General features: G+C 37.9%; 1 protein-coding gene across 1 annotated transcript in view; it reads right to left on the reverse strand.

Annotated features, from left to right (window-relative positions):
* The window catches only part of LOC126040841 (protein HIRA), a 38,680-nt gene that overhangs the window by 13,194 nt on the left and 2,644 nt on the right, over positions 1–22,842 (reverse strand). The window contains exons 2-15 of the mRNA XM_049805799.1: positions 16,188–16,250; positions 15,330–15,440; positions 14,503–14,593; positions 13,895–13,989; positions 12,943–13,038; positions 11,463–11,623; positions 10,382–10,549; positions 9,745–9,858; positions 7,958–8,028; positions 4,269–4,374; positions 3,450–3,677; positions 2,581–2,666; positions 1,935–2,129; positions 379–549 (exon numbers count right to left, since the gene is read on the reverse strand). Of these exons, the coding sequence (XP_049661756.1) occupies positions 379–549; positions 1,935–2,129; positions 2,581–2,666; positions 3,450–3,677; positions 4,269–4,374; positions 7,958–8,028; positions 9,745–9,858; positions 10,382–10,549; positions 11,463–11,623; positions 12,943–13,038; positions 13,895–13,989; positions 14,503–14,593; positions 15,330–15,440; positions 16,188–16,250 (1,756 nt within the window). The remainder of the gene's footprint in view (positions 1–378; positions 550–1,934; positions 2,130–2,580; positions 2,667–3,449; positions 3,678–4,268; positions 4,375–7,957; positions 8,029–9,744; positions 9,859–10,381; positions 10,550–11,462; positions 11,624–12,942; positions 13,039–13,894; positions 13,990–14,502; positions 14,594–15,329; positions 15,441–16,187; positions 16,251–22,842) is intronic.

The raw sequence follows: 22,842 nt of genomic DNA on the forward strand, positions 1-22,842 counted from the left end.
GACAAGTATGGTAATTTATCTTGAAGTAAGTCTCACTCTTGTACAGAGATGCAGGCTGGCTATTTTTGTCTTCCAAGGAGCACAGATGCATGCAGCCACACATGGGGGCACGTGCACGCACAGCCTCTTAAAACAATAGTTTTAACTCAGAATACTTTGAAGAGTCTGCTTGATCCCAAACGCCAGAGACAAAGGTACAAAGGGATAATGCCAGCAAATAATCTAGCTATTTGCAGCTCTCCCCTTCCTTCCAATTGTGGAAGAGACCCAAGACAATTTCTAGAGTGCCAGCACCATGGCATCCACACCACAAAGAATCAGCATTTTGACTCCCCACATTACTTTTCCGCCCCACCTCCGCTCCAGACTATGTCTTACCTGTCCACAACAGTCTGATTTGTATTTGTTACAACAGCAGTCCCTGAGGTGGCTTTGGATCGTTCTGTAAATCTGGAATCAAATGCTTTCATAGGTTCAATCTTGGATGGAGTTGTCAACACAGAGGAAGACGATGCAGGAGGAGCAGTTGAGGCAGAGGTAGCATTTACACTGTCAGTAAAGCAGACAGGAAAATAAGGATTGAAAGAAATTGAGTATTGGTAACCTGCATTGCTCATAACAACTAGCTAGCATTCATTATACTGGCTAGAAAGCATATTGAAAACCTTTCACTCAAGTACATACATGAATTATGATATGCTTTTTCCCCTTTCATGCATCAGTATCTTGCAAGCTTTGCCTACTCTCAAAAGCTGTTTATGATACATCTCAGAGCTAAGAGCTTCATGTGGCTGCATAGATGTATCTAGATTAAAAGACCCTAATTCATTGATTATGTATTTATAACTCAGGAATGAAATTATAGATTCAGCTGGTACTTACATACCCAAAGGGAAAGGATCACTATTTTAAATGACGACTGGGGTTCCTGGTTTTACCCCTTGTTCAGGTTACCAAATATTTTCCATTACAAGATTATATTCCACTGTTTATCAATCCAACAATTTGGGCTGAAAAAATTCATGCCAGGTTTTGATTTTGTTGGTGAAGAATCCAAACTAATTATTAGGCCTTTCCAAGCATAACTCTAAGGCAAAGGAATGTGTTTTCCCCACACTAAAGCATTCCAGGGATCTGTTATTTGGATAGCTGTTTACTTCAGAGATTTTTCAATTCATTCAGAGAATGAAAGAACGAACAGCTCTAAATAACTGATGTTTGTACTAAAAAGCTGTTAGAAGTCCAATTTCCAAAGAAAATGAGACTTAACGGTTTCATCTGTCAATCATTTTTCATAGTCTACCCACTCATTTTTTAATCTGTGGCCAATTTCAACTAAATTTGATGGAGTGGTAGAGGTTCCAATGACATTGTGCTCTTACAAATGCTATAAAAACACATTGAGGAGAAGCCGCCAAGTCAGTGTTAACACTGAGGAAAAAGCAAGTAAAATTTAGTTGTTCCATAATTTGAAAGACACACTGGCCAATCAGCATATGTGCTCATTGACACATCAATGTCACTGTGCTCTGATGCGGTTGTTACACAGAGTAGAAGTATGCCCATGTTTGAAGTGAGGAGATCTTCAGGACAGAATTTGACAGAAAACAGGCTTCATTACTTCCACTGCTGTAAAACCTTCTATTACTTACTAATAGCAACCCAGTAATCTATAACCAAGCCAATGTGTTAGATAATTAGCAATCAACTGCGCACCTCATTGCACTGAAGTTCATTTCCAGAACTATGCATATGGATTTATTCATATTTAAAGTAACTAAATACTAATAAAATCTTGATGTTTTCAGGAATGTTAGATTCTTGAAGTTTTGCCGTAAGGACCCTACTTTAATAATTGCTTGATTACAGAACTGTAAACAAGAATCAAAAACTTAACAGTTATGTAAGCGAAAAACAAAACTGCAAATACTGACCCATCTTTATTGGCTGCATCATCTGTTGGTTTTATACTGGCTGCTGTTGGCTCTACAGAAGGCTTTGAAGTATTAAGGGAATTTGCTGCATTAGAATCTAATGACATGAGCTGCTGGTTACTTTGAGAAGACATCATTGAGCCAGATAGGGATCCAGATATTGGGATGCTATTGAAAAATGCTGTAGAAAAATCCCTAAGCAAAAAGACAACAAATATATTTCTCAAAAACACTTTAAAAATAATTGAAAAACAATAACTAAACTATTTATTCCATTCTTCCCTTTTCTGCATGTGGATACTTATATACAACCTAAATAAGCCACCAACACCTAACTTTCCAGAGTCATTTCTCATATACAAAGGACACTAAAGTCAGTATTAATGTAGATATAAACCTGCAGATATACATCACTCATCTATAATGGTAGATAATAAGAATTAGCCTTATCTATTAGAAGTGAGATTTTATAGCTAAGAGAACACAGGCTGAAACTATATTCCTTAAGTAGACGCAAGGTATTTCCAGCAAGTGCTTTAAGATGCCATAAGATTAAAATAAGTCAGAATTCTGAGTTTGTATCAGAAAAAAAATAAAGAAAGATAAAAAGGTAAAGAAGGATTTTAAAGACGACTTCCAAACGTACCCAGTGTCCAGCTGAGCTATGCAGAGAGGCGTGATCCTTCTCCGACCATCTGCTGTTCGTGTTTCAACTTGTTTTTTTAAGAGATTCTGTTGGGAAATATATTTCATCATAATTTTTGATAAATAGGAAAAGCTTTCTTTTTTTTTTCCAGCTGACAAGAATAAGTGTATTAGATGAAAGATGTTCCTCAATTAAAAATCTGTTGTTAAATAATTTTTTCCGTATTGCCTTTGAACCATGCTGTTATTGCATAATAGAATCAATCTACATTTTTATGAACACGAGTGTATTTTAATATCACAACTTTTTTTTGACCAATAGTAGGTGTTTTTTAAGTAGAAGTTCATACAGTACATAGTACAATAGAATTCTGATTCTGAACATTCCTTTTAATTTAAGCACATGCATTTGCAATTCTGGATCTATCCATCTGTAGAGAATGTAATCCACTCTCCACATTACAGAGTCAAGTCTGAAACATTCTCATCTGTGCGCATTGAATCCTTCATTAAAAGTTGTGTTCTATGTTTAGGAGAGAATGAAATAATGCTTTCAACTGCCTTCATTGGGAAACTGAAGCACAGTTCTGCAGTTTGGCTGTTATTAGCTACCTTTAGTTTCCCTTCCGCACACCAAGAATTTAGCACCCATCATAGAAATATCCACAAGCCTTTTTTCACATAGTCTTACGTCTGCTTAAAAGCATTTTAACTTTTCAGCGACTCCCAGTAATATCAACTGGACCATTCATGGGTTGAAAGGTGCCATTCAACACAAATAAGGAAGCAGAAATTGGTTTTATCATAAGCAGTTTCGTATTTATCAGCTTAGAACTTGACACTATAAAGTGACTATCCAAGAACACCTACCTTTCTAATGTCCTCCAAACTCTCCCCATTAACCATGCTTGCCACTTTGGGAGCCGCTGTCGCAGTCCCAGATGCTTCCCTAATTGACGCATTCTTCTGCTCCACCTGCTGCTGTTGCTGTCTCTGTTGATACTTGAGCATCTCTGGATTCTCAATAATGGTCGTAGATAACTGAGCCTCAGTCATTATAGCTAGGCTTTTACCATAGGTGGACTGATGAATGTTGCTCTGTGGGCGTTAAAAATGTATCACACAAAAAGACTGACTACAACTGCTAACATGACATCACTAATTATAATGTAATGGAATCACACGAATTGAATGGAATCCATAAAATGCAAATGCCCTCTGTATCATTTATACACTACAGGTTTTTTTCTTTCTTTATATTTTCAGCTAGCACTAAATCAATACATATAATAATTGGAATTCAAAGCTTTAGCTGCTAATAGCAATGAGAATTAAAAACAGCCAACAGCAATCAGTTTAAAAAGACTTGCATATATGCAAGTCAAAGAGTAATTTTAAAGTGTTTTGACGCACCCACTCCTTGTTTCCTTGGCCAAATAATTACTTCAAATGTATAATGATGTGTAAGCAAGTGGATGTTTTCCAAATAGACTTTCTTCCAGAATAGAAACTAATTTCACAAACTCATTTCTTGACTACTATTTTTTAATGATTTGTAAAGTAGACAAGAACCCATTTTTCTGTAATATGGAAATCAGTCACTACGTAAGTCTACAAACAGTCCAATATTTTAATTGAATCAATACATCCCTTAAATATGATCACAGATTCTCTGAGTGCTTACTGTACCTTTTCCTCCTCGCTGAGTGGATCTCCAAGTTCATCCTGGGAAAAGTCCAAAAATGCCACTGATCCATCCATGGAACATACCAGGATACCGAGTCCATTAAGGGTCCTGAAGAAAACAAAGGCCCATCTTTGTTTTCAATCTCTTTCATTGATGCTAAGGGGCAATACAATAAATTGCTCAATAAACATCTTAGCATAAGATTATTATCACAGCGACTCTTGATGGAACCAAAGAAGTGGGACAGCAAGGAGACAGGGTGATGGACAGCAGGAGTCCGCGTGCCGATATTCCTTTGGAGACTGCACACAGGAAGGTGGCATTAAAACAATACACCTAGCCATGGCATGGTCAACACCATGAAAACCTTTCTGTAGGGGTAAAACAGAATAGTGTTCACAATGAACAATGAGAGAAAATTATAAATGTATTTGCTTCAAAGATGTACAAAATCTGTGTGCTAATAGAACTGGGTGAAGAAAGGGACCTTCAGGAGATAAGCAATCGATACACTTTTAAGGACCTATTAACTACTTTTTGGGGGCCATGAAGATGAAGCTTCATCACGCATGAGAAACAAGTAACAGTCCATTCCTATAAAGAACTTACAGTCCAAATAAACAAGATAGGAAGGAGAAGGGATGAGACTCTTAACAGAGAAGCTCTATGTTGGGTAATGCCTCTTTATCATCACCTGAAGCAACAGCAATAAAAAGAAAGCAAGCTGTGCATCTGAGCAGTCCAAAAATCTCTGTACTAGGCAAGAACACATGTTTGATTTTGTTGTTGTTTGTTATTTGGGTTTTGAAACAAACTGCACATGTTCTTGTATGTGGGGATATATTGTAACCCCCTTCTGGAGGTCTCAAAAGGTTTTCTTGGTAGAAGAGGAGAAGCTATACATTCTAGTCTTAATGGAATGATAACCTTCCATATATAACCTATTATTGCACATTTGAAAAAATAATATTTGATGAGTTTTGACTGCTAACCCAGTAACTTCCAATTACAGAGCTCACAGAGACAGCAACATAGTGGTTTACGATGACTTGTTACAGAGAACAGAAGAGGAAAGGGAAGCAGGCAGAACTCTGAAGTCCTATCCAAATTAGTCCAGCAAGACTTAATATATTACATGCATCATGGCTATAGGTGTAAAATGTCTTTTTTCATGGCGGCTGGTGTCCTGATAGCATCACGTCCAGAGAAGTTAACCTCAGCACAATGTAACTACATTAACCAACACTACTCCAAGTCAGAAAATTATAAAGTCTTGTTGAGAGCTTTCTGCTTGCTTGGCAGACAAAATTGGTGAGCCCCTATTGACCTCTGGGTCTGAGCAATTATCCCATGAAAACATAATCATGTTCAGATATTATGATGATGCATCCAAGTCTAAAACTCTAAAATAGAAATGAGACAGCTATAACAATATAATAGTATCAGATTTCTCTGAATTTACTCAAGTCTGTTTTCAGAATGGAGCATGTTTCTGGGAACATTCCATATTATTGACATTTTAGCCATACATTTCAATTTGTAAACAGGATATAAAACAACAAGCTTCCTGATGATCCTTTGTCTCTCAAATATCCCACAAAACCATTTCCTCAGAAATTGGAAAATGTTAACCAGCTATTACTCCCAATGACTTTATGCCATGAAAAATGTGAAAACTGCAGATGGAGAAATAAAACACACTACAGGAAAACAAAACTATTCAAAGCTATTGTACAACAACAATAGCAGCACTTATCATGAAATATTCCATTTATTGGCTTTCTAGCCTCAGTCTATTAATGAAAGAAAAATGTTTTGGTTTTGAAAACTTTTTATCGTGCTTCACTGAGCTTCATGGCAAAATCCACATGGCACACAGAAAACAGGAAATTATAAAACTGCAAGCTTTAAAATTTACACCATAAAACCACCAAGACTGTTACAGCTATTAAGGTAGAATTTCAAAAAGTTAGGAAGTGCTAGAATTAAGACAACCTATCTAATCAGCTGTATGCCTATCATGAAAAAAGTATTAGTCTTTTCTTGTACAGAACCCTTAACTCTGTAAACCACCTGATGCATAGGTGCAGAGTATTTTTTTTAATACCATTTACTGAGTGGTCTCGTGGTTATTTCTCCCTATTATGCAAGTCTTGCAGTGAATAAAGAACTACTAGCTTCTGCATTTTTATGACAGGCCTTAGGAAGAAAGCAGGAGAGGAGAGAGTACCACTAACTGCGTGCAGAAAGAGGAAAACAAGATTTGGGACAGTAGACTGCTGGGAAAGTGGGTTGTCCAACCTAACCCAAATCACTAGATATGTCCTGCAGTATCTTGGGAAAGCTCAGCACTTGCCCTTCTACTATGTCCTCTACTATGTCCTGTGGTTGGGTGTAGCAGGTTGATTATCCATTCTCTGAGACTTGCTACATGATCAGCCTCTGCGACTCTTCAACACAGAGCAATTTACACCCTTCATATGGTGCTGGAACAACACAGTATAACTACGTTCTTACTAAAATCAAAAGCTATTACATTTACTTTTTTTTTTATACATGAAAATCCTTCAGGCAATTCAAATGATGAGCAAGTAGTGCATATGTGTGTATAAATGAGTGTATGTCCTGGTTTCAGCTGGGATAAAGTTAGTTGTCTTCCTAGTAGCTGGTATAGTGCTACGTTTTTGAGCTAGGTATGAGAAGAATGTTGATAACACACTGATGTTTTCAGTTGTTGCTAAGTAATGTTTAGTCTAAAGTCAAGGATTTTTCAGCTTCTCAGGCCCAGCCAGCGAGAAAGCTGGAGGGGCATAAGAAGTTGGGAGGGGACGCAGCCAGGGCAGCAGACCCAAACTGGCCAAAGGGGTATTCCATACCATGTGATGTCATGCCCAGTATATAAACTGGGGGAATGGGGGAATCGCCACTCAGGGACTAACTGGGTGTCAATCGGCAGGTGGTGAGCAATTGTACTGTGCATCATTTGTACATTCCAATCCTTTTATTATTACTGTTGTCATTTTATTAGTGTTATCATCATCATTACTAGTTTCTTCTTTTCTGTTCTATTAAACCATTCTTATCTCAACCCATGAGTTTTACTTCGTTTCCCGATTTTCTCCCCCATCCCACTGGGTGGGGGGGAGTGAGTGAGCGGCTGCATGGTGCTTAGTTGCTGGCTGGGGTTAAACCATGACAGTGTATGTATAAAACATTTAAAAAAAAAGAAAAAGGACTTTTTCTTTTGGTATATTATGTCTGTAGGCACGAAGGAATGATTGGCCTAGAAGGTTCGCCTGAATGTCATAACTGCACAATACAATAAATTGTGATAGACGTAATGCACATAAAACTCACCAAGTCCACCATGTCATATTACAAAATACATAGTCTATGAAAAATTTCAGAGAATCGTAACAAGTAGGAACTCATTCCACAGGTATTTTACTGCATCATTCTAAATACATTAGGTTTTATTCAGTTTTAATGTTACACAACCTCAAGTGACCACATGCTAGTTGCTAATGTTACTACCAAAGATGTTGCAGCAGAACTAAAACCTTCAGGAACCAATTACTTGTGTTCCAACAGCCACAATCTGTTCCGTTTAAAGGAATTTCCAGTTAATGTGTATACCTAAAGTTGATAGCAACACTTTGACTTTTGTAACAAACAGCAGAAATCAACTTACCAGGAGATGTCCATGATAGACTTGTCAAACAGCTCATGTATGACAACTAAAGGTCGTTTCAGACACGTGAGCTTAAAACAGAAGAAAGAACACTCAGAAACTTGGAAGTTCTACGCTACCACAGATATTGCCACATCAACACTCTCCCAGAGTCTATCAATATTCACCAAAAAAGATCTGGCCAGGATACAGCTGTATGCCTGGTGGTATATCTGAAACACCTGGTTACCCATTCCACTACTGGCACAGAAAAGCTTTGGGGAAGAATAGCTGACATTCAACCCTCCCCTGCTTTCAGAAACACAGACTGAATTTCTTACATTTGTCACAGAATACTCTCCACTACTCAAAACGTAATTCTGCAGATGCTAAAGACAGCTTCTATTCCAAGCTTTACTAAGGATGTTGCAAACTGCCAGCACAAGAGGAAGATGCAAAACATTAGGTTTCCATGCCCTCGCTCAGACTACCTGTCTAGGTGAAGCCTATCAAGAGCAAAGAGAACGTGACACAGAATTCTTCTTAAAGAGGATTCCTCTACACTTATAAATCAGCTTAGTAATAAAGAACTGAATATGAAAATTCCCACTAACCTGTCCAAATCAGACATTCTAAGCTCTTTAATGTTAAATCAATGGACTTAATATCTATAGTATACAGTACAACTGAAATGAAGCAGGAGAAGTCATCGTGGTCTAGGATGCTACGCGCTCATAGGTTCACAGATGTAGTGTAGTAGTCATCTTTATTTCTTTTATGTTTCCATAGGTCTGTGTTGTATAGATGTCTATTAAGCTCTTCAAGGCAAAGACTGCCTATAACTTTGCATCTCTATAATACCTAGTATAACCTCAACAGGCACCCTAAATGAATTCACAGTATAAATAGAAAGTAAAACATACTGAGAGTGATACTTTGATATGGGTATGCACTGGTAGCATTGCCAGAAACAGATTTAGTGTTATGCATTTAGCGATTGATGGATAAATACCACACTGGAATCTATAAATAGTAGATTGCAGTCAGCAATTGGTGTGTTCTGGCACATGTTCTCATCACAAAGCTTTACAAACCAGTTAAATTTATTCCTTGTCCTTTGCAGTTGCCAAACAACCTGACTTGCATTTATAAATGTGAGAATAGCTACTCTTCTCTTAGCCAGAGTAAAAATTTTAGTGTAGATTTCAAAGTAAAACCCAAACTAGATACTGAAAACTTGAAAGTATACTTAAAAAGCTCATTCATTTCCACATTCCTTTCCATAGCAAAGACAGAAGCCAGGGATTGAAGCCAGAACAAAGCAGAAAGATGAGTAGTATATATGCTCAGAAACAGCTATCGTGTGCCTGCTACACTCTCCTCATACCCTTAAAAGCAAGACTAACAGAGCTGGACTCTAAGAGTGATTAATGGATAGGTGGGCTAAACATGGAAAAAGAGTAAAGCCATTTTCTTAAGACACTCACATGGAGAGCAAGTAAAAGACATAGGAAGAAAAGAGGGCTGAATTGTTTATTAACTGTGGTAACACATTATTTCCTTTAATGGTTCCTCCCCTTTACCAGAGCAACATACTCTGCCACTGGCTTCTAGCTGCTCTTGGCTTTAGAGAAATGAACTAATACCAATCCACTTCCTTCCCCCCAGCTAATCCTGTAACAACGAGGGAAAAAACCTAAACATTAAACTAAATATAAGACCTAATGCTGTACATGTGACCTTTGTGCTAAACCCCCAAGTTATCCAAATGACCACATTAGTTCAAAGGTAGCAAAAAAACTACTTACCCAGACAGAGAGAGATCGATCCTTACTACCAACAGCACAACAACAGTAGGGACAACTTGACTTGGTGGAGCTCCCATTCTTTTGTTTCTTCTTGAAGATTTTTGGATTGAATTTCTGAACAAATGAGATGCCCCAAATTTTATTACAGTAATTACATTTTAGTAGATCTGCTTTAAAAGCAAGTTCCCCACTTAGGAGTGAAAAAGAAACATTTCATAGAAACAAAGTCCCTAACCAGACTACAAGAGCACTGACAAAAGCCACATATGCTTTCTGAAGGGGCTTTCTGAATGCCTCAACAAGAATAGCAAATACTATTAATTTTATTAGTGATCAGGAACCCACTAGAAACCTAGTCACTTTAATCAAGTCACTGAACAGCTAAGAAAGCTAGTGTTTGGCATTCCTAACATGCTCCTGTATTTTCCCTTGTCTTGTTCATCTACGTCCAGTTCTTTTCTCACAAGAGCAAGCTGATTGCTTCCAACATGTGAAGTTGACATCTTTTAATCACCACCATGCGTTTCCTTTACTAATCTTGACACCTACCTTTACCTCGTCCCATTTATGCATAAAATTACCAAAAAGCACATACTAGAAGTTTTACTTCAGGCATAAATTACTATCACTCACTCACCACTACTGTAACTGCCTTCCGATGCCCTACAAAATCCATGTTGGTTTTCCATCCATCTCTCTCAATGATCTGAGCCGTAGGTCCAGAATTATTCATGGCATGAGCAGAAACAAGATAGTGACCATCAGGTGACCAGCTAAGACGCAACACATGAGTTGTCCCTCCACACTGACAAGAAAAACCCAACATACTAGAGCTTTAAAAGTGTTTGGTGAACACAGGATTTTTAATACAAACTATTTAAATTTTAGATTTAGGGAATATGACTACAAAGTAAGTTTTTTGTGCATATAAAAGAATGACATTACATACAATTCTCAGCACTTCAACCACGTTTATACAGGTGATCTAGTGTAACTTATGAAGCCCTACCAAAAGGGGGAAAAAGGAGCCCGGAGAACTGTTTTAAAGGAAACAAAATTTAAGTCTTTTTGGATACTGTACACTCAGTATTCATCACAGTCTTAGTGACAGGGCTGCAGCATACCTATAATAATACTGAGACTTCAGCTTGCAACACCAGCTCACACATGAATTTAGGCATTTACAGTCTACTACAAAGAGTAATTGCACCAATCACAATACCATAAGATCAGTGCAGTACACTCCACTCACTAAGCACCAGCTTCTGTCCCCAGAAATTTGATCTCTTGACCAAAGTCGTCACATCACAGCCCTATGATACCAGACCAAAGATACCTCCTAAGTACTTAAGTACTTATCTTGTTTCTGATAGCGGCCAATAGAAGATGCATAGGGAATAATGTCAGAACAATGTAATTAGTGACAATACTTCCTTGGAATAACCTCTCCATTTCCAGGAATTTACTTAATTGTTTACATAACCCATGTAAACCTTTGGCATCCACAATATCCAATGGCAATGAAAATCTCAATTTAATCATGTGTTGTGTGAGAAAGTAGCTCTTTTTTTTTTTCCCCTTTTGAACCTGCCATCTGATAGTTTCCTTTGATTCAGCACTGTTAAATTAAGTAATATTTATGCAGAATCAGAGTTATTCTTATAATTTTTGTTCATTCTATAGGAATTAATTTTCAATAGTCACACATTCTGAAGTACCTCATCAAAGGGTTTTGTGATGCTGGTTTCCAACTGCCAGTCCATGGTCCGCCACACCTTCAAACTTCGATCATCAGCCTGAGAGGCAATATATTTCCCAACAGGATCCCAGGTCAGTCCTTTCACCAAGCCAGAATGCCCCTTCAAAGTGGCAAGAATTTCTGTGCACGAAAAAATTGAGAATACAGAGTAGCTACTGATATCTCTTATAGGACAGACTGTTGAGGAGATTTATAAGATCTTTTTGAAACAGCACATTAAATATAACTTCCTTTAAGGTACAAAAAACTACCTAGCGACAAAACTGGAACCTGTACTTAAGCTAAGAATGATATAAAAAAGTGGTAAAGAGAACTCCGGCCAGAATAAGGGGTGCAGAACTTTATAAGAAACAGATCAGAGCAGGAAGACCAGCAGAGCCCAGGCACTTCAGAATAGCACTTTCAAGCTATGGAAAGCAGCAGTTTAACTGGAACTTCAGTTAAACATTCACCCTTTCTTCTGCACCCAAAGATTATCACAACAAATTCAGCTTTGTGCACCAACATGAACTACGTCAAAGTTGTGACTGAACAGACACATAAGCCTGGCAGACCTGGTAACCTACTTTCAGTCAATCTCTTGCTTTTCAGACTGTGAGAGAAGAGGCTGAAAGCAAGTACTGCACAGGATACACAGCTAGCTTGAAAGCCTAAACCCTCTGATATCAGGATTGTAAACAACCCTAAAATAAGTGGTAGTGACTAGGCACCACACATTGGGAGTTTTAGCCTGCATCAAGTTGTGTGGTGAGAAGCAGCCAAATAAAGGCACGTGCTCCCTAACTGCCACAGACCCTCGCAGGTCAGCTAAAGCTGTCCAGTGCGCCAGCTGCACCTGGCACCATGGTCCTTGAGAAACAAGAGGCCTCGGCACTGCGTGAATTGCCAGCACTGCAGCAATGGAAGAAGGAAAATGGCCATCAAATGTAAGACTTGAGAACTTCTGCTGCCATGAGGCTCCCCTAGTCCTTCCTTCCTCCCCTTCATCATGTAAAGTCACACTGCTTATTGAGCAGCAGCATTTAAAATGGGGTAAGATAATGCCCCCCTCCCCAAAGGCAAATGAATGGAAAGTCCTGTACATACAAAGGCAACAGGTAAAAAATCTATGCATGTATAGATGTAATATCAAGCTGAAGTTCTATCTATTTGGGATTTTGCAGAGAAGGTGAAAAAGAAAATACATGTAATAATAACATTCATGTAAAACCAGCAGCACAACCTGAATGTAGCTGTTGTCTACAGCAGAGCGGAATCCACTGCTCATTGCCATCCAAACTTGGAAAGACTGACTCACCAGATTGTAAGCGTGTCATCTCAAAAGACAGACAACCCATTCTCATAGGGAGATTTTCACAGTCAGTGAAATACACCCATGGAGGGAAGAGTTTGCCGCAAAGCTTTACATACTCGCACATCTGAAATGTAAGAATTCTCACCTGGAAATTTGACAGCATTCCAGATGACAACAGTGTTATCCACACTACAGGATGCCAGCCAGGCATCATGTGGAGACCACGCTACATCCATGACATCTGTTTAAAAAAAGTTTCCATTTAAGATGTTGATGGCAATCAGAGAATCCAAAAATCTTTTTTAAAAAGAACTTGTGTGGCACATTTTTCCTATCACTGAGAAATTATCATCATCTCACTAGACTGGAAGGTAAGAAAGAACATAGCAAGACCCAGCGGGAGTAAGAGTCTCCAACTTAAAATGTTCAATGGGGAACAAAACAAACAAACAAAACCCCCAAAAAATTCCAAGGCAGAGAATGCAATGTTTAGTGATTATAGGAAGTACTAATGCCTGTATAAAGTACTTTGTTTTGTTTTGAATGAAAAAGCAACAGCAGCTATTGCAATGCACTCGTTTTATTCCAGCACAGGTGGAGTGATCAAAGTGATTTCAATCTTGATTTTAATCATAGCTCAAGTCAGCAGGTGCAAACTGCATTTGAAATTATCTATTTTATTCATCTTTCACATTGCTCTTCAGTTATTTTTTCTAAATAAACATTAGTATTCTTTGATTTACAAAAACTTTCGCTTTTGCATATGAGGAGATTATTCATTGCAAGTGTGAACATTTACTTAAATAAAAATACAGTTTAGCTTCCTTTATTCAGACTCATTTTTAAGCTAGCAAATAGCAAAATATAAATTTCTTCGTTGCTAATTTTTCTGCTACATAGTTGCTGGAAGTTACTTGTACGAAAATCAGCATTTGATTAAAAATTACATTTTCTTTATGGTTTTCATTGTTGCTCTTAAAAGTAATTCTCAATTGCCACCAAATATATATGTTTTGAGCAAGAAAATGTGACCCTGAAAAACAATTTTTTTTTCAAAATACATGCAAATTATCTTCATTCAGCACCTTTTAACTTACCCCCTGAATGGCTTCTGAGAATCGATACACACCTCCACTGCTCAACATTAGTAAGTTTGCTACTGGAACCAAACACAGTGCTAGGTCCAATGTACCTAATTAAAATAGAGACAGTTACCAACAGAACCACCTCAAGTTCTTCAAACCTTCTTTCTAAAGAAAATCAGCTGCACAGTACACTTCTATTTTATAGTCAGTTACTTCTGCAATGAAAACTGAAGCAAAAAAAAGAAAAAGTATTTTTGTAGAGAAAGTAATTCCAGTTATTAAAAAAACAGCTTCAATAAAATGTACCATTTCTACAGTTAGCAAAAAATAATCGCATTTAAGGTAATTCTACAAATCTCATCAGGAAGCTTTCTTCAAGGATGGAAGAAAATGCCTCAGCTCCTCGAGAGGAGAGAGATTGCCCATGTCTCCAGCCCAAGAGACAGAAGAGACCAAATCTTCAATACCAGTGATATGGTGTCACAGGTTTCAGCTCTTTACACACCAGGTGAAGCAGTGAGCTTACAAAAGGCCAGCACAGGGAAGAAACACTAAGAGATGTGACAGAGTTAACCTACTTGAAATAAAATGTAAAATCAAAAAGGAAGAAACATGCTTACGCAGCTCGTTTCCACACCATGATCAACTTGTCATCTCCCCCTGAAGCCAAGTAAACTCCATTGTTTGACCATCGCACACAGTTCACACAAGCTGAAATGCAGAAAATAAAGTTTGTAAGATGAAATATGAGAATAAGTGGTTCTGGACTGGGGACAGAGCTTATAATAAGCAAACTTGACAGGAGACATTTCGGATTTAAGTGTGCTTTTTCCACTCAAAGCAGTTATTCTGTCTGCTTTAGATAAATGAATTGGTACTTATCTTTCAGTAGCAGTTGAGGAACTTCTTACTTAAAAAAACCCTATTCCTTATTTAAAAAAGCTTCACCAAAAGCAGCTCAAAAGAAGAAAGATTAATATTGATCTAACAAAGGAAACTGCTTGTGGTAAATGACGAAGGATTAAGAGGGCAAAGAAGGAAAGGCATATCTTGAAGAAAAGATGCATCTTGAAGAAAAGAAGGGACAGCCTGTTCAGGCAGCCATTATACTTATTTCTTCTCTTGCCCTTTCCTTCAGAGCTCCCCAGTTTCTCAGAATGTGCATTATCAATTATTTTGAGGCCACAGCTAGAAAAAAGTTCATAGGGAGGAGGTTTCCAAAGGTATCTACATTTCTCTGGACATTTTCCCATATTTTAACAACGTTTTCTGCTGAATAGCTAAAGAAGCATATAGCCAAAGTATGAGACCACTCTGCTGCATTTTATTGATTCTTCACCACTGGACAGGGCATGATTTTTGTAATTATGAACATGGAACACTTAAGCTTTGGCAAATTACCAACAATCAGTAAAAAAGAAAAGTAAAAAAACTCCAGCTTTGTTACCTAAGTGATTGTCCATCTGACAAAGCATCTTGGGAATATTTTCATTCTTTTCATCTTCCTCTTTCAGGACAGGAGCCATATTCCAGATCACAACTTTCCCAGAATCCTGACCTGTAAGAGAACAAAAAGCCACCCCCACTTTAAATATATGCAAAAAAAGCTTTTCAACTTAATCTCAGTTCCAGAACAGATGCTAAAATTTAGGCAATACTGCAGTGGGAACTTTGGAAACATTTGAATACAGATACCATTCCGATATAACTACACTGAGTCAGAAGTGTTTTCTTTTTCTTGAAGCTATTAAAAATAAAGTTATATAGCCTTGTTCAAAAATCATACTGCACATAACTGATACCAACTATAGGGACAAAGTACTTATAGTAAGACTGTATTTTAAAAGAGAAGGGATATATTCACATTCTAAATTGTAACTATTGTAGCCAACATAAAATTATTCACTATTGTGATCCAAACAATATTTTTGCATATATTTCTTGAGCTATTCCATTTATATAATTGGATTTTTTTTGTCCAAATAGCTCTACTATTTTGCAGGTCAAAAAGCCCAACTTCACATTCAGTTTCTCTTCAAATAAAAAAGAAATTTGGCTGGTATGGCCACAACTCAATTATTGCAAGTACCATCTCAATGCTGTCCAAGAGGATGAGTACATCAGAAAATGCGACCCTGCCTTCTGCAGTAACAACAGCAGTTTTCAATATATTTTAATGACTTGCATAATTACCTTTCTTAGAAGTCATGTGTTTTTAAAAGGGTCAAAACAATTAAAGTGTTGTGAAGGCACAAGATTATTATTATAGCCCAAAATTCTGCCTTCTATCAGTATGCAGGCATACCTTGTCCTCCTGTCGCAAACTTGGTCCCATCTGGGTGAATGTCCACTGAAAATATCGGCTTTCCTGAAATTAGAGAACAAGCAGCAACGTATTGAGTTGTTTTACAGTCAAGAGAATGCAGTAACACCAAAAGAACTATAACTCTTCTGGCTGGGAAATAACTTTCTTCTTCTAAAAGCTATAGTTGTAAGAATTACAGTTGACTACAAGAGTAGAAAGCAACTTGATGACAGAAACGACAGCCTATTAAAAGTGTATATGGATGTTATCGTGCCATAACAAACCAATGATAACCAAGGACACTCGATCCAGCAGGATATGCCAAATGCCTCAAAGCAAAATAATACCACAAAGCAACCGCCAATGAGGCAAAACTGTATTTGAGTAAGGAATTTCTTCCAGGTTCCTACAGTTCATTAGCTGATGACCCGAAGCAAGTTTTGGTTTGGTTTCTGTTTTTGGTTTTGGTTGTTTTGTTGTTTTTTTTTTTTTAATCCTCCCCAATCTCAGACTGCATCTGTTGGTCACACAATTACCTGTCTCAAATTTAAATTCTGTTGTTATGAAACTCTTCTACCCAAAGACTAGCTTTTATTTTTAGGGCTTCCATATAGACAGAGGAAGACTAACCAACTCCAATATTACTCTTAGATCCTTCAGTTCTCCATATGCTACATCTTTCAGAAGAAAACTAGTAACTTTATGAAAATGTAAACTCTGTAACAAATAACTAACATAGTTGGGAAGCAGCTTTGGAAACCAGACAACTCTCACTCTCAGCCTATTCTGCTCTGACCACTGGATCACATACACTCTCCGATATGTTCACAGTCCTTTTAACCTTTGCAGGAGAAGGAAGAAGGGAGAAGTAAGCTTACTGCCTTTCAGTGATGCTGAAAGAGCTACCACTAAGGATTACTTGAAGGAACACGCATGTGATTTCCACATTAAAATAATTTTGGGCAGCAGTCCCAACCCTTTCAAACTGGAATGCTTTCGCAAGCAAGATCACACACACGCCAGTATAAAATAAGGCGATTTATCAAACAGCCAAACAAACTAGTACCCACGTACCAAGATTACTTGATAAATTTCCCATGTATGTCAATTCTTGCACTGTATCTTCATGATATATTAAGACATAAACAATAAAACCTGGAGAATTTATGCAGCGACAGGTTTTATGTTGCAACTGTAGCATCTGAATTTCTTGATGCTAAACTGCTAACAAAACCCTCATCCAAATATCCAGTATTTCTTACTTTTTGAGGGATATGCATTTTGCTTCATGTCAATTTTTATTTTCTTTATGTTGACTTGTTTTAAGGTTTATTTTATTTGGATTTATATTGCAACTCTGACATGTGATTCCCCTTAAAATTTTTACAGGCAGCCAAGCAAAGACCTTAAGTACAGTAAGATGGCACTCAGCTTACATTCCTTCCAAGTCTTTTAGACCGCATAAAACACATAAGCTGAGACTTAGCTGTGGCTTTTCTTCAGTTTGTTGTGCCTCATTCTATCTTTTATTCTATTAATTTGAATGCAACATACAGGGCTAAGCTGAATATTTGGAGACGCACAGGCAAGAAACAAAACATTTTTTTTTGCCCTTCCCAGGATGTGGAAGTTCTCTTTAAACTTTACCAGCACATCATCTGAAATAGTTTAACCCACCGACACTTACGGAAACAGGTCATTCTATAGACCTTATAGGTGAAAGAGGCTACCTTTTCAATCTGCATCAACGGTCTTGGGCAAGACAACTTACTATACTCTCAAATTTGTCATTAGACATGAAGGAGAGTGCTCCTTGTAGGAAGCCAGTTATCAAAGACTTTGTAATTGTACTAACCTGTCTCATTTTGTTTATGTATCATTCACACCAACAGGAAACAGTTCCCCAGCAAATCAGAAGGAGCAGTAACCTCTAACACAGGGGCATCAATACTCAGGAGAAATGATGGCTTCCAGAGCCAGCACAGCACCTATGAACAAGGCTTCAGAGTTCAGGTGGTTTGTAGTTGAACAATACCGTATTTAAAATTGGTTTAATAGATGCAGCCATCTCATACAGGAAGACTCGTTCCTCCTCTGCTCTGATTCCATCACTCTTCCTTCCCAAAAGTCTGCATTAAAAAGTAGCCGTGACCAAAGCACACACTGCTAAGTTTGTCTGACAGACACATTGGCTTCTCATTTTTCAGGCAAAACAGATATGCTATACATTCTGGAAAACTGTGAAGTCATTGCACCCGTTGCTTTGCAAAAATTACTGACATAATTTTCCTTTCCTTTACTATGTGTTTAAAACTAGCATAGCCTCTCTAATTTCTGCCTTATCTTAAGAGCACAACTCTACAAGAGCAGTAACATCAGCTTTCTTCCTCCTTCTGGGCAAAGTTTTTGCACAGATCCACAAATGGGGTTGATGGAATTATTTTACTTATGGAGCCAGAGGTAATTTAGCTACAAATTCACCATAAAAACTTAAAATTAGCCACACTACACCACGGAAAACGTCCACCTAGCCCAGTACTGTTCAGAAACCAGCACTAGATACCTTCCTAGGGATCTGTACAATGGTAAGCACACAATGCTGCTTCCTAGGATAATCTTCCAGCTGCAAAAGATTTCCAACTCTGACTTCTTGAATCAGAGCCCCTCAACAGACTTTTCTTCTATAAATTCAATCAGCCATTTCTCAGATCCATAATTAACATCAACAGCCCCTGACATGAAGAGATCCACTGCTCAGCCATGGATTCTCTGAAAAGCCACCTACTTCGTGTATCCTGCACCTACTAACTGTTACTTCAACACCCCTTAATTCTCGTACAGGAGAACAGTGAACAAAAATCACTTGACATTCACCACTTTTCTGCTACTCACAACTCTACACACATTCATCAGGTCTCCAGGTCAATCCTCCCACTCCTAGCCCAAGGAGTCCTACTCAGTCATCCCTTGTACAAAAGCCATCTCACACTTTTGATCATTCTGGTCACTCCACTATGAACCTCTTTCAGTTCTCCTGTATTTTATGAAATGGAGGGGAACTGGTGTTGAAGACAGTGTTCAAAAGCAAATGAGCCATGTATTTATATAGTAGGATAATGTTTTCTTTTTAGTTCTTTTCCTAGCATAATTTTGGGTTTTGATCTAATGAGCACTGAGCAGATATCTTCATAAATTATTATAATCCTAAAAACTCAGACCTCAGTGGAAATTGTCAGGTCACAAGGCATTACTTTATATGTTAAGTTTAAAAAGGGTATGGACTTTGCACTCAGGAAAGGTGGCGGTAATAAATGAAGCCCTCAACAACAAATCAAGTTTCCTACATGGCTCAACTGTGATCCAGGAAGGGATCTTACTCCACAGGTACTAATCATACACAACGATCTACCCAGTAAACTTGGGCTTTTCCCAAGAATTTGCCAATAAGCTTAAAGCACAATGACTTGCGAACATGAGGCCCATCAAATTAATCTCCTGTAAGAGCCAGGTAAATATTCTTTCCATCTGATGGATAACTTCTAATACATTGGACTAGTTTCATGCATCTCAATCTCACCAGCAATGTCCAGATGCATCCAGTGGTTAATCTTTAAAGACATGCTTTTTCTCCCTAGAAACATTAGTTTACTAAATCAAGTTCCAAACTTCTAGGAGTTTGTACAGATAAGAGTCTTCCATTTTCCATAAACAGGAAATCTGTCAAACTACACCCAGACTCAACCTGTCACACCCTTTTCTTAATAGACATTCTGCATTAATCAAAATACAAACAGCAACTGCAAAATGCCATGTCATATACTGGCACAACAGAATACTTAGAAGTCCACCTGGATGAAATACTATTTACAGGTCAGTCTGGATTTTATTCCAAATGGCTTTGGATATTATTCCAACATCTGAGTGCAATAAAATTAAACATGGACTGTTCAGTTGCTTAGAGCCCACAGTTTTCAGTTCACAACATTTTCACTGTGCTCTTCTACTTCAACTGTAAATTGAAGTAATGTTATTAGTGGAGGAAAGCATAAACTTAAGCTGACAAGCAAACCAAAGAGGGAAGCAACTACTTATGAACTAGCTCAGGACCACAGGGCACCAGGATTTCATGCATGGCTCTGGCTGCAACGACCTGTTGGTGAAGCCAAGTGTAGCAGCACCCCTGTTTGGATGCCTGCGGGAAACAGTAACTACTGGATATAGGAACCTAAGCTTCTACCACTTCAGCTAAAAAGATCATTTATATCCATATTTCGGGCAGTAGTAGAGCTACTGCATGTTTCAGGACCAGAAAGCATAGAGACTTCCCGGTGGTGTAATCCAGACTAGAGAGCACCTAATCTGGACCCTTTGGCCAATGCTCAGAAAGGAGTTGTGGCTTTACTATTTATTAGAAAGCAGCATATCAATGTCACAAACCATTCAGTTCCTATCCAGCACAAACACTGCATGAAGTTTCAAGCCAGTTTTGTTACATACTCATATTGAGGAGTACAGAAACAGGTGAAACGCACATGGAGTTCACAGTGGCACGTTCAAAGTTTCAGCATTAGGGGTAAGAGGCATTAGAACGCCAATGCACCGACTTGGAAAGGAAAATCTTGCCAGTGTCCTGCTCCAGAGCTGCGTGTGCTTTTCTTGGCTATTGAGAAACACAGGGCTTGTCACAATTAAATCAGATTACTTTAAAAAAAGGAATCACTAGTAAAGCTACATATTATGAACGTGTATTAGCTCTTTCAAAATCTAGAAGGAATTTCTTTAAACTTTGAGTAAGTTTGCTCTCTACTCTTTTATGTCTATCCCTCAAAATACAGAACAAGTTCAATAATCATTAGATTGTTTGCCCAAGTAAGCCAAGACTTATATTTGTTTCCAGTTTTATCAATCTAGAGATGTCAAATGATTTAAAAGGAAAGAGAGAGAGCAGATTAAGTGATCACAAAACAGAAATTTAGCAAGACAAAGTCATTACCAGGGGGCTCTTTCCTCCAGGGTACCGTTATCAAGGGAATATCATTTACAGTGGTGGATAACTGTCACAGGTTAAAGCTGTAAGACTTGTTCCATACTACTTGTGGTTTATCAACTGATCACAGATACCAGGTTTTTCCTCACTTCCTTCATTTTCTCAAAAAACGGAGGAGCCGCCATTATTTGATAGCAACTGCTTCCTTCCCCAGGTCCATGTCTTTATCTAATTACGTTGTTAGATCCTGTTGAAGCGAGCCAAAAGGCACAAGGTCCCTGATTCAAAGTGACTGAATGCTTTCCCATGCTCCTACCTGGGGATGTGTGGAATTTCCTAACAGCAATCATGCATCAAACCAACATGTGATACTTAAGCAGTAACATTAAAAACCTAACAGTGCGGTTTAGGACACTTCGCTCTCTTGTAATAATTTCTCAAAAAAAAAAAAAAAAAAAGAGTTTAAATTATTGAAGCTCCCAGCATCACTTGGCATACAGAAGCAAACCAAGTTCATTAAATACAGAACACCTTATGACAGACCAAATGTCTTGTTGGATTATTTGTTTAAAGAACCCAAATATACATTATGTACCTGATAATGCAACAAGCTTGGAACAAAAAGTTCCAAGTAAGATAATTCAAACCCAAAAAGAAAGTCCCAACTTTAAAAAAATACAGCAGCTGAAAAAAAAAAGCAATTTTAAATGTTGTGTAATTTTTGTTTGTTATTTAACTTTAGGCAATAATCAATGAAATATAAAGACAATTTTACGTTAATTTCTACCACAATATGAATGAGTTTCTATTCATTTTGCTTCCAGGCCACCTGATACACAACATCTAACATGACTCACAAATCAATTCAAATATTTACATTCCACCATTACAGCTTGGAGAGATAATAAACTCTGTGCCTATATTTAAACAAAAGCAGGCTCCAATTTCTACAAGTTGTTATACGCAAACAGCACCTTGGGGTTTGCACAGGTTTCTCAGAATGGCAAGGGACCTCCATTCCTGCAGGGCTCAGCATTTGCCCGCATTAGCCATCGTTAAGCATCAGGGCTCTCAAAACCTTGTGTGCTGAATAGGTATATACAACTGTTGGATGTGTGATGCATCTTTATAGAGGTACTGAATGGAAAACGGGGAAAGAGAAGCAAACCACATCATCCGTATCTTACAGTCATCCGTTCCTGCCCCCACCATTAGATTGCACTTGTCAATATTCTTCCTTGCTCCAAGTCAAATAAACATGGGAGAGAAGAACACAACAATAATGAGAACTTCATGCAAAATCTAATAAACCCACATCAAGAGCGTGAAAAGCTTACGGAAAATGTATCCGAGGAAGAAATATTTCCAATAAGTACTCAGAAAAAGTGACATTAAGAACTCCAAGACAAAAACCTGTAGAGCCAAAATGTGTTAAAGTGCTTTTACCGTAAATGCACAGCATCTCGGCTGAGCAGCATATGATTCCCAGGTGTACTGAATTTCCCTGCTACAACACTGACTTCTAATGTCTATTATCTCATGGAGAATGTATGCCTGCAAGCATCATTAAACTCATTCTAGCCCATTCAGTAAAGTACAAACCCCAAAATTGAGTGAGGAGAGGGAAAGGCTGGAATGACAGCACCTTGATCTGGTGTATGGAAGAGC

Source organism: Accipiter gentilis, chromosome 7, assembly GCF_929443795.1.
Source record: "Accipiter gentilis chromosome 7, bAccGen1.1, whole genome shotgun sequence".
In the NCBI taxonomy this organism is placed as follows: Eukaryota; Metazoa; Chordata; class Aves; order Accipitriformes; family Accipitridae; genus Astur; species Astur gentilis.